The 13,457-nt window shown below is 28.8% G+C and overlaps 1 protein-coding gene across 1 annotated transcript in view; it reads right to left on the bottom strand.

Moving 5' to 3' along the window:
- Positions 1-13,457, bottom strand: part of unc-5 — a 789,148-nt gene that overhangs the window by 634,724 nt on the left and 140,967 nt on the right. Inside the window, exon 4 of the mRNA XM_075377583.1 lies at positions 1,039-1,464. Within this exon, the coding sequence (XP_075233698.1) occupies positions 1,039-1,464 (426 nt within the window). The remainder of the gene's footprint in view (positions 1-1,038; positions 1,465-13,457) is intronic.

Below are 13,457 nucleotides of genomic sequence, written 5' to 3'. Positions count from 1 at the left end.
AACGAGCTCAAATAATTTTTCGCAGGAGAATGTATCTCCTACATGCAGCAGCTGTAACTAAATAAGTATATGATAAAAAAAAAGTCACCTACGTAGCTAGCAAACGTTTCAGTCATCTGCGTAAATAAAAAATATATTTAGTATATTAAAAATAAAACTGAAAATTATTTTTAGCTTTACAATAATTTTCATTTTCTTTTCGATTTATTTATTTAATTTATTACCGAATTGGGAAATAATAAATCATAGATAGTATATAGACGGCTTATATCATTGCCAATGTGATTGAAACTTCAATACAACTGTTAAAAAAAATTTGTCAATATTTATTTCTGTTATCTAATAAATTTCATTCAATTACTGAAATTTTTATTAAAAAAAAAAAAAAAAAACATTTTAAATAAACTAAAATTTTGACTACTTCTTACCCTTTCCTTTCTTTTTTCTGTTTAGACTCCGATAATTACAGTTTAGATAATACTTCAGAGGATGAATGAATGAGTGTAAATGAAGTGTAGTCTTGTACAGTCTCAGTTCGACCATTCCTGAGATATGTGGTTAATTGAAACCCAACCACCAAAGAACACCGGTATGCACGATCTAGTATTCAAATCCGTATAAAAATAACTGATTTTACTTGGACTTGAACGCTGGAACTCTCGACTTCCAAATCAGTTGATTTGGGAAGACGCGTTCATCATAAGACCACAACCCGGTGGGTCGACTACTTCTTATCCTAACGCGAGTTTACAGAAAAAAGAGCAAAAAAAATTCTCTAAAAATGATTCTATTAACTGTCAACGTACTTAACTCGCTTCTCATTGTCAAACAACAAATCGGGGTTATTTTTGACCGAAGGTTTTTCACTCATCAGGTGAAATAAGTTCAAGAAAAAATAGTGAACTGACTTTGTATCATATTTTAATTATAAATAATAAAATGCGTAGTCGCTTGATTTCGAAAAGAAGAATTCGATTAGCAGTATAACAACAATCAACAAATAAACTGTACAACTAATATTTTATACTTTTTACTTACATGCAACATCAATGGCAGCGGGTTGACTTTTTATAGTACCTCGTGATGACCAAGCGATGCATTCGCATTTAAATTTACCGAAAAATTCTTCAACATTATCACGAGTAATGTTGATCGATACTTCAACATTACGAACTCCGGTTTGAGGATCGACGAATTCTTGTTGAAAATGCGACGTACTTTCTTGTCTACCGCCATTACATTTAAAAAAAAGTTGTAAGGCGTGTGCAGCACGACATGATAGCGTAGCCGGCTTGTTTTTAATAACAAACGTATCGGTCGGTTCTTCAAGAAAAACCGGTAAAGGAACTGAATGATCCACATTTGTTCCTGGTACCGGTGGATGTAAAGGATCCTCTAATAAAGGATAATGTTCGTTTTCACCATCCACTTCAACTTCACCATCAGGTTCACTGTCAGGTTCTTCTGTAAAATAATAAAAGAAAATAACCTCGTTAATATATGAATATTAAAAATTGAACTTAAAAATTTATAATAAACAAAAAGAAATAGAAATTTTCCTTTATTTTAATTTCTTCCTTTATTTTAATTTTGAAATTATAACGCAACAAAAGGCTTTAAACAATGTTAGAGTTTCATATTGACTGTCTCAGACCGATGAAATATTGGTTTATTTACCCTTTAAAGATTAAAATAAAACTATGATACGGGAATTTAAATAGATGTACGTTCATGGTTAAAATAGTTTTAACTTTTAAATGGAAATTTTTATAACAGATTTAATAAATATTATTTAAAGAGTTTTAAACAAATATAATTTACGTCAATAATTACTTTCAACGAACAAACAATTAGCACAGACACTGAAGATGAAACATCGTTTTAAAAAATAAAGGTATACGTTAATTTTATTGGGCAATATTACAAAGAAGTTTTTTTCAGAAGCGTTTATAATACCAATCTGATAGTGGAAGCTACGGGGATGTTTTTTCGGGAAGGAATGAAAAACTATACGATAATACTAGAGTGAAAATAAAAAAAATATTTCGTATGTCTTTTAATGATTCTAAATAATCTAATTAAATTTAACATATAATACGATCTAATTTTGTTAAAAAAAATATAAACAAAAGAAATAATAAAAAATAAAACGAAATAAAAACCAGCCAAACAAATCGTTATGTCTGATAAGATAAACCTACAACAAATCAACCACATATCGCTTGAAGTATTGGCAACCACTACGTAGGGGTGATCATCACCACCCACCCAGTTGATTAGAAAAACCGCCAGACGGCGTTTACCGCTATATGTCTTGGAAAATACGTGAATCGTTTCGTTGTAGCGTAGAATAACAGAATGATTTATCAAATGAACTCAATCAATCGTACTATATATATCGTTAAACTCATCAATCTGAAAACCTTTCGCTCAAAATATCTGCAATTACCTTTTTCGTTACTTTATAATAGCTATAACAAATATATCAAGTTTCTTTCGCTGAAAGTAGTAATGAACATACGGTGAAAACTCTATACCTAGATATGATTTATCTTTTTTTTTTTGTCTTCAGTCATTTGACTGGTTTGATGCAGCTCTCCAAGATTCCCTATCTAGTGCTAGTCGTTTCATTTCAGTATACCCTCTACATCCTACATCCCCAACAATTTGTGACAATTTAACAATTTATGATTTATCACATAAATTTATTTACGCTTTAAATATTAATATAATACACGGGAAAATATTTTAAACCTAATTATACAAAGGAATCTCAGCATGATGCCTTGTAATTCTTGAACCTTTACCCTAAAATTTTTACAATTATACCATTAAAAAAAGAAATCAATTCCTACAGTAGAGTTGAGCGAGTATTCGTTACAAGAAAATTAAATTATGTTTACAAATAACTATTGATAAAAATAAAATAATATAATGCGTAACATACAGTAGAAGTAATGATAAATTTAATACTAACTTACAAATTATTAATCGTAAACGTTTGAAAAGTTCAACTAACGCGCAAGGTTTTGTTGGATTTCCGATTCGGCGACTGGCTTCTTTCTACCTACTACATACTCTCATATTATAATATAGCCTCCAACCATTGTACTATTACTGCTCAATTATGCGCTTAAGTTTTCTAAACTTTGACGAGAGGATTCACTCCAGAAAATACTATCAACTTCAAGCCGACAGGAAAAGAAGACCATTCTTCTTTTCCTGTCGGCGGTTGAAAAGAAGACCATTCATTCTTCCTTTCAACCGCAGCATGGGCTGCGGTTGAACAGCTTGCCACCAACATCATAAAGCAAAAGGTTGTAGAACTTCGAGAATGAGGTGTAGATTAATGCAGATGTACCAGCCAAGATGTTTGTGCATAAATGCCCGGAAGAAGACCTCCAAGACTTAGGAGAAGAAATCGATCGGAGAGCGAAGAGGTGAGGGACAGCCTCCTGCGGAGCCGTCGCTCGTCCGCACTTGCGTGGATGGACGACGGTGATGATACATGGAGACTTTCGACCACCTGAGCTCGAAGGCAATCTCCCGAAGCTGTGTTATGCTTAATTGCTGGTCTCGCCCCGAAAAAGGAGTTGGTGAGACAAGGGGTTTAGTCGGTAGGGACCAGGTACACAAACACACTTTAAAAACATCTGACGGAACCTGTTAGCGAACCCGACACTTCTCCCGTAACTGGGGTTACTGATTCACCGAAAAAAAAAAAAAATAAAAAAAAATGACGGTTAATACTTTCCAAGTAGTAATTTTTTTTATTTAAACAGTAAAATTTAAAAAAAAAATTGTATTTTCTTTTAGATTTCCTTCGGAATTTCTTCTAATTTAAAACAGAAAAATATGATCAAGAAAAATCATATTCTTTACCAATAGAACTTTAAGTAATGTTATTGGATTTCTGATTTAAAGATGATTTGTTTCTTTTTTTTTCGGTTAAGCCACGAAAATATAACTTCTTCACATTTATTTTTCTTCTTTCCAATATTATTTCATTCGTTCCGCTCGTGTGGTCTTTCTTTTCAGACCACTTCACTTGGTGTAATTCTTTTCCTTCCTCACAGTTTCAAACGTAACTTCGTGTATTTTTATCAGAAAAGCTTTCAATTTATCACTTCTGTTCTTGGATCCCTAGATTCTGCAATTCTTTTTTTATTTGCTGTAGGTACCCGTGGTTGTTCTTTCGTTCCCAGAGTTTAATGAATATTTGTTTATTTATTCCTTTCTGTACGCACGGTTCAGAAGTCTCAAGACTCCTTCTTCCTATCTCTTTTTTTTGATATCCTCTATTTCTTCATACAGTTCTTCCTTGAATTTCATTTGTATATATTCTGTGTTGTGTTCTTAGACCGGAGGATTATTTTCAGTGTTCTATTTTCTTTAGCGGTTCCAAATTGGTAAAGAGTAACACGTTTCATCTCCGTATACTACCGTACTGGTATAATGTCTAAGTTTGATTAAGGCCAAAAAAATTGTTTTATTAATTTTTGTAATTTAGTTATTAGTTGTTATTTAGTTTTATTATTTGGTTTTGTTTTGTAATTTTTGTTTTATTAATTAAATAATAGTAGATATCTTTGATCAGTAAATGTAACTTATCCGATTCGTTTCTTCTCTTTTCTATTGCCGCTCTATCCATATTCACATTATTTCCGGATTCTGCGCTAATTTTCTTTTTTGAGTAGTCTTTGATGTGCTGTGCATCATTTTCGGTTTTTCTAAGGATATCTGTAGATCCCTCTCAACACTACCTGTTGAATAAATTATTTTTCTGATCCTGCTAGCAAAGCCAGGTCATCCAAAACACTAGCCGTTTGATATGGGTTCAGCCGTTTTTTATCCCTATCGTTATACTTTTATACGTTTTCCTCGGAAGGATTTTAATATTTTCTGCAGGATGGCCTTGAAAAACAAATGAAATAATCCTTCAACTTATATTAATCCTGTTTTAATTTCCAAGGGTAAGCGCTTAGATGTCCTTTGAATTTAACTTTTGCTGTTGCGATTGTGAGGTTAGCTCTACGAGTTTCGTTGTTTTGTTATTTAAAAATGCTATTATTAATTATAAAATTAATAAATTTGTTTTGAATTGTATTAAAAAATTTTTCTGTAAACCCTTTTTGTTAACTCCTTGGTAAAAGTAGATTTTAAATTAGTAAAAATAATATTTTTATTTAAATAAAAGCAATGTGATGATTTAGTAAACGAACTAATAAATACAGATTTCAATTGCAAGTAAAATGCAGTTAAGTTGTTAAATGCAGTAAAGTAAACAGAAGCTGTTTATGTTGATAAGGAAAAGTAAGTGCGTGAATTGGACAAAATAAAACGTATAACATATAAATTTTCTAAAAATGGAGTATATAATCCACCCACCGTAATTTTGATGAAGGAAACAAATTATGAAAATAAAACTGAAAATTTATTTAAGTACAGTACAATGTAATAGTAATCGGATGACCAAACGCTTCAAAAATAAAATACTGAAATAAAAACTTTATCCTTGTAATATAGTAAGAAGCACGGTTTATAGTGATCAATAAAGATAAGTAGAGAAAAGGAAACCCTTAACTAATAATAAGGTAGATTTTATAAAGTCAATAAGAAGTAAATTATTTTATATATACTATATATTCTTTTTTTATCTTTTTTTTAAGTAAAAAATACATAACATTTATTTTAAAAAAATCATTTAAACCGTCACAAACAATAAATATTAATTTTGTATATCATTTATAACGTTGATGGTGATGAGGTAATAAAATAAAATTTAACAAAAAAATAAAGTTGATAAAATGTTTATAACTTAAGATAAAAGTATATATTTAATGAACATGAAATTACGGCAAAGCGTATAAAACGGAAATATTTCTTAACAATAAAAACAGGCTACTAATAAAACACAATTAACTTATCTCGATCATTTTTACTTAAGTGTAAGTTACATAAGTGTAAATGGAACGTTAATATTACGTAGCGTGCAATAACATAATAACTTTAAAATATTCAATTAGTAAATAACAGTAATAATAATATGACAAATCGTATATCGTAAAATAAAATATAAAAATGACTTCATTCTTGTAAAATGCACTAATGAAGGAAAAACTTATAGTTTTAATACCGAGTTTTTTGAAATCAATGTCAAGTTTTTTATTTTCAATAAACAACCAACAATTATTAATAATTAATCAATTCTTAGTTTGGCATTAATTTAATTGTAGTTGATTTTGTTTAAGACTGTATTTTTAAGGATTATTTTATTATTTTTTGAAAAAATATTTATTTAAGAGAACTACCAAAAAATGCCCGTACGAAAAATCTTTTGTAAGAAATGAGAAAGGCAAGAAATTGACATCCCGATGGAAAAAAAACAATGTTACCATTATCGAAAGGGAACTTAAGTACAAATTAATTTAATAAAGGTTTTTCGTGAAAATAATTCCAATAAAGATTTTTTGAAGAAATTATTTGATTAAAGTTAATAAATTATCTTTAATCAAATTAAATTAACTAAATTAATCAATTTTAAAATTTGATTTTTTAAATTTTTTTATTAATGTATTAAAATTATTAAAAAAGACCGTTATGAAAGCAGAGATGTTTGTGAAAGTATTCAACGAAGATATATAAAGAAAAATTAGGAAATTGAAAAAGGCTTTGATATTCTATTGCTAAGGTGAAAATTACAGTTACAATCCAATACCACTAATGATGACAAAAAACAAAATCTTGAAATTGTATAAACAATTATTTTGTTAGTAAAATCGTAAATTAAGATTATCTTCAAGAAACTTATCAGGGACCATCAATTTCTTTACTAAAATATTAACAAAAACCCGCTAAGAAATATGACTTCAAGAAACTAAAAGGAAGAAAATCTGATGTGGGCAGGAAATGACTTCCTTGTACGCCTATTAAATTACATTTACACACTTTTTTTTAAATTGAAAAGTACATAAAATTATATTTTATTAAAAACTTCTGATATTTTTTTTTTTTTTTTTGTTTTTCTTATTGAATTTATAATTCATCGTAAACATTTTTTTTATAACGAGAGGTTAATAATTATTAACAAATCAATATATTTAAATTAAAAAATAAATGAGATGTCTAATTTGAACCGATGTACCTTCCCCTAAGATCCAAATATTTCATCCAATATTTCAATTAAAATTTTATTAGGCTATAACACTGGAACCGATGAAAATAAGTACCACTTATGATATATCGTGGAAAAGTTCTCAATGAGGGTTTATTATTGCAGTTAAGAAAAAGTCCACTATCCAAATGTTTTTGGAATTTGGGCTTTTTTTGGACATTTTTGGTTCAGTCGATTACAATCAAAAGAGGAGGTGCACAACTAGATGTTACAACAGTTTTAAATCCAAAATTTCAACCTCCTACGGGTAATCGTTTTTGAGTTATGCGAGATACATACGTAGGTACAGACCTCACGCCGAAACTAGTCAAAATGGATTCAGAGATGGTCAATATGGGTATTTCCGTTGAAATCTGGAAACCGAAATAATCAGTTTATTCAATTGTGACACAAATACTTTTAAAAACGTTTTGTAATTTTTACTATTTTTATCAAATGAGACATGAACTTTTCACATTATTCCAAACGAGGTTGATATAACTAAATTTCATAATTAAAAAATAAATTTTACAGGATAAAACAATCAAACAAAATAAATTAAATTTAAATAATTAAAAAAGATTTTAATCTTTAAAATTCGATGAAATAGAAATTTAATTAATAATCGAAGACTAAATCCATTTATACTGTATATTCCAAGCAAATCAATTCTCCCAGCTATATTATTTTTATTATTAAAAGGCAGTGCGTGTTATATACACTTCATTCATTCTTCCATTAATAGTACAGACTACACCCGTATACCGGCAGTTAATTCATTCAAATCCCACGCAGTATTAGTTACAACAAACTTAAAATAGAAATTTATCTTACTTCATTTCTTATCGTGCTTCGTTTAAAAGCCACTTAAAGTACGTTAATGAGCCATTATTCACTTTAATCAAAGCGATACAGTATGCTATATAATTTATATACAGTATATATTTTGTATAAACAAAGAAATCAAAATGATTTTTAAATTACCCTAATGTTCTTTAGTGTCATTCCAAGCGTTTTAAGTCACGTAATAAGAAAATCTCAATGTATATTATTTAAAAGTAAATTAATAAATAGACCGGAAAAGAAATACTTTGAAACTTATTTTACAGTTTAACAATAAAATTTTCTTTTTTTTACAATTTCCAGATTTTACAAAAAACCAAAAATCATATTTTACAGATATAATCTAGAAAAATAATTCAAGTGTATGTGTTTGTTTGTGTGTGTGTGTGTGTGTGTGTGTGTGTACGCATACATATATTACAGATTTAAATTTCGATATGTATTAAGAATACCTTTCTGTATTAAGAATATCGTAAAGACAGTTTTTGCAACATTCATATCAATAACTATCAAGGTGGTGCTTCTAGCAGGATAACAGTCTCAAAAAACAAAGTAAGCTTCAAGATGGAGTAAAACGAGAAAGAATGAGGTATCTTACTCATAGCCTTTAAATATAGCATGGAAATGACGGGTAACGTGAAGAATGGGGTGGTTAGCAACAATAAATTTTCTATTACGTAACTTATCATTAAGCCTTTAAGAGAAAATTGAAGCGTCATTTTGAAAAATTTACTAAACTTTGAGATGATGTATTTTTAAAAACGAGTAAAATTACTTCATAAATTTGTTTGTTATATATATGAAATAGACAGAATTATATATATATATATATATTTCTGTCTACGGCAAGGAACTTTCCGGTAAAATTTAATAAAAATCCAAAATTTTTTTTGTAACGTCATAATTACAATTAAGAAGTTAGTGGTAAAATAGAAGTTAAATGGAATCCGATTTGCTCAGTTAAATATAGTAGAGTTAAACAAATTTATAAAATTCCCTATTTTTTGAACTCAGTTACTTATGTAATATTATTTTTTTAAAAAATGGTACTTCCGATTTTATTATCGACAATCTGCAAACACTAACATAAATAACATTTACATAAATACCAACCCCCACCACTTTAATTATTTCCTCCTCAATATTTGTTAAACAGTTATCTTAAACTTTTTAAAACTTATTAAACGTTTTTATAAATTTGACAATGATGGATTAAACCGTTCTAGTGATATAAGTCAACTTGAATACGTAATTTTAGTAAAAAAATAAACGTAAAAAATTCACTTAAAATCTAAAACTAGATGGTCATTTATATGTTCAAATAATTACAATCAATAGATACAGAAGGAATCGTATGTAAATATTATATTATATATATATATATATATATATATATATATATATATATATAAGTATAATTAAAAAATCTAAAATACTTGTTGAACATTGTACAAAAAAGAACTTCTAGGTATAGTTAATGAATGAAAGCAACTAACATAAAAAGCTGCTGACCAAGATATTTTAGAGAAATCTATTCCCGGTATCCTTTATAAAAAAAAACCCTTTTGCAGAACTTCCAGTCACGCGGCATAAGCCGCAACGATCGGCACTAACTAAAATAATGTAATTTTACAACTTACATAGAACAAATTTCGCTTGAACGTTGAACGGTCGGCAAAGTGATGTAACCGCAAGGCTTAACACACCAGGTACCGAGTCGACCGGGCGATAGAATTCGAGGCCCGGCCAGACAAAGTTACTTTCTTCCACGTTAAACATTACTCAGTTATTTAATTCTACCGCTCACCTGTGACGTCACAACATATCAAACGACTACAGCAGTATTTTTTGTGACCGCAAATTTAAAAATATTTCCAAAAGTTTTTTGCAAGTATTATTTTTTAATTTTTAACAAATGCGCCTAAGAAAAATATGACCTAAATTAGGCAAAATCTCGAGATACTATGGGTGACCTTGCTCTACAGCCTCTCTCTCTCTCTCTCTTGAATTCTTGAAGTTGAAAACTTAATGACATCAATGTCACACATATAGAAGTAATCTGACCAAGTTTGGTCAAAATCGATCCAGTAGTTCAGGAGATATAAGGTGATTTTGAGACCAACACCGAACACATGTATATACAAACATTAATATTAGGAAAATTTTCATCCGTTTTTTTAGTTCCTTTGGTGTCAAAAGGTCAAGATCCGGTGAAAACTCCATGTAACCAAATTGGACCGACTACAATAGTTTCCCTTCTAGAGCTATACCTCTGCTGTAGCGTTGTCCAGACGGAAAAGTAAAAGGATCATTCTTATTTTCTTTTGATCAACAATTGTTATGTATTTTCAACATTCTAATTTTTTTTTGTCATCAATTATTTGACTGGTTTAATGAATTTTTATTCATTCGTTTCACTTCTGCGTTAATTCTCTGCATATTACTACATTGTACGTACTCAATTACTTCGCATAATTCCTCGTTGTCCACCTTTCACTACCATGCTCCTCACAAAAATATTTTTAAAATTTCTTTTTAATTTTTAGATCTATATTAATATCAGCGGTTGTTGGAAACTTTCCCTTAATTTTTATAGTCAGGTTTTGATGTTACTATTACTCGTTCATCATTTGTAATCGTATTCCTTAAAACATAAAATTTCATAATTTGTAGTACATTAAACTCATTTACCTTTAATATTTAATTCTTCTTTATTTTGCATTTCATCGCCTTACTAATCCGTTAAAAAAATATTTTTAATTTTTATCTTTTTTTAACTTTTGTTTATTTGAAACCGATTTATTTTATTTCTATAAATTTTATTTAGGTTATCTATTTACTAATAATGATTGTTTAACGATTGTAAAAACCATCAAGTTATAGATTTTAAATTATCTTTTGTAAACGGTCTATTAACGTTTACGTGAAAAGAAATTTATTATTTCATTTTTTCTTCGTACGTTTAAAAAACCTAGTTTTAAAAACGCATTAAAAAATTAAAAAGTTTAAATACACGATTGAAACTTCTTTTTGTTAAAATAAATTTTATAAATATACAGTACTCGATATATACGTGAAACGTGTATTATATAAAGACACGAAAGATACGGTAAAATGAATGTTTTATTTTAAGAGATGCGGTAGGTAAAGGGAAAATCTTATACTGTACACCGAAGAGAACATGTATATATCTGCATTAGATTCATTAGGTCGCAAGGGCTATATTTCCGTCTAAACGTGCAACGTTGTGTGCAGTTGATGTCATCTAACAGTCACGATTCACGACTCACGAGAGAGAGATACACAACCTCTCTTCCCGTTAATATACCATCCCTCTCGTCTAGACTTCCTACACTTCACTAACACTCCTATAATAATACTAATATTGATAATAATAACGACGGTTTAAAATAACCCCCTCCACCTGTTCCTTACTTTGCAACTATTAGCGTAAGTATGTACAACGTTAAACATGTTGTTATTTATGTGACAGATGTAAAATAAATTATCAAAAAAAATTACAAAATAAAAAAGCCGACAACGATACTTTTGAAAAGTTATTTTATTTTCATAAAGCAAAAATCTAACTCTTACCCGATAAAAGATTATCATCCTTATTACTTACTACGCTAATTTCTAAATTAAAAAAATCCGATTAAAAACTGTAATACCGTCTTGGCATTGATTATTTATGTTTATATAATGAAAAAATAACGACATATAAACCGAAAGTTTAAAAAAAATTAAAATTTTTAATTTTGAGCGGCTTACCAAACCCCAAAGTAAAAAGTAATACTGTCTTCAAAGTATTTTAATTTTGTTTTTTGGGTCACTTGCACTATTATTATGGCTAGGAAGAAATTAAAAAAACTAGGTTAAAACGTATCTAACAAAAATAATACTTTTTTCGATTTTTGTGAAGAGGAAATTTTGGGGCAAACCTTTTTTAAAGAATAAGATAAGAACGCACGCATGTACTGAGATTAATACAAAAGGGGATTAATTTACAAAATTTTAGAAAATTTATCCAAAAAACCTATCTAACCCTCATAGTGATACTGAATGGTGACCTTTTACCAACAAATTCCCCGATAAATACGAGTCTCTGTGCCAAATTTCATAGAAATCAATTTATTCAGTCAAAAGTAATTAAGCTTCAAACTCGCCCACGCGTACATACGACAGTACATACAAACATTATCCTCCACTTTTTTTTTTGGAATCCATGGGTCATGAAACATCGAGAAATGAAAAAAGACTACACCCCAATTTTTGACTGATTACCATACTTTCCTTCTTACACTATAGCTTAAGAGTTATGATCCAGGAAATTAAAATTGTTGTGATTTGTTAATCGGCTGTAAATTACAACAAACAAAATTCTAAATAACGTAATGCGTATTAAGATAACAAAAACGTATAAAAACTCTAATATTTTGGGATGATTTCATTAAAATATAAAAAACTATTTTTTAATTTATCCTCGTTATAAAATAAATTTAGAAAAATAATTATTATATCCAAACGTTTCACACACAACAATAAAATATAAAAAAAAACCATTCACGTTGAAGAATTCAAACCGTAAACCTTTAAAAAAAAATTTCAAAATAATTTAATATTTTATTCAGATACTCGTATCTACGGAATTATTACAAATTAAAGGAATCACATTTTACGGATTATTTCAATTGTAAAATAGTACATAATAATGTAGTTTACAGCGAAAAAGAAAAAATATATGAAATATATTTAAAAGAACCGAGTAATAAATGCATGAACACAAAAAGAGAAGATTTTTAAATGTAACAATTTAGTTGAAAGCAAAGAAAATTATTTGCGGACAATTTATTCACATTAAAACAAGATGCAGGTATAATCCAGATATTTTATTTATATTTGTTTGTTTCAATTCACATCAGCTACCATCATTATTAGCGACTATTTTCGGAATTGAATTATAAGAAATTTTCTAAACTTTATCCAGGAATCGAACTCGGTATCTTTGCCGTTGTGGAATATGCAAGTAAGCTACCGCATATCAAACCAAGGAGGTCTTTATATTTAAAACTAGTACTATTGAAATGCTCAACAGAATATGAATGGTTCTAAAAAAATAAAATATTTTAATTTAATTATTAAAAAAAGGCTACGTAAGGACGCGGGTAATAAAATGGTTTCCGCTACCCGACGGAGGAAGGAGACAGAAAGTTATTGATAACGTATTGTTTCCTACAAAAATGATTAAAAGCTTTACACAGTCTGTCCCGACTTAAAAAAATTATTATACGACAGAATATCTTACATATGGTAAAAGATATTTAAAATTATAATATACCGTTAATAAATACGTGAAAATTTTAACAAAATTGTAGAAACACCTTTTTGAAAATCATCATCTGCCGCCACCAATTATTAGGTTCTAAACCTGTTCCACCCATCGTAACCTCGGTCTTCCAAT

Source organism: Lycorma delicatula, chromosome 10 (genome assembly GCF_047948215.1).
Source record: "Lycorma delicatula isolate Av1 chromosome 10, ASM4794821v1, whole genome shotgun sequence".
Taxonomy (NCBI): Eukaryota; Metazoa; Arthropoda; class Insecta; order Hemiptera; family Fulgoridae; genus Lycorma; species Lycorma delicatula.
The sequence above is the reverse complement of the archived record's forward strand: the minus strand, read 5'-3'. Positions and strand labels throughout refer to the sequence as shown.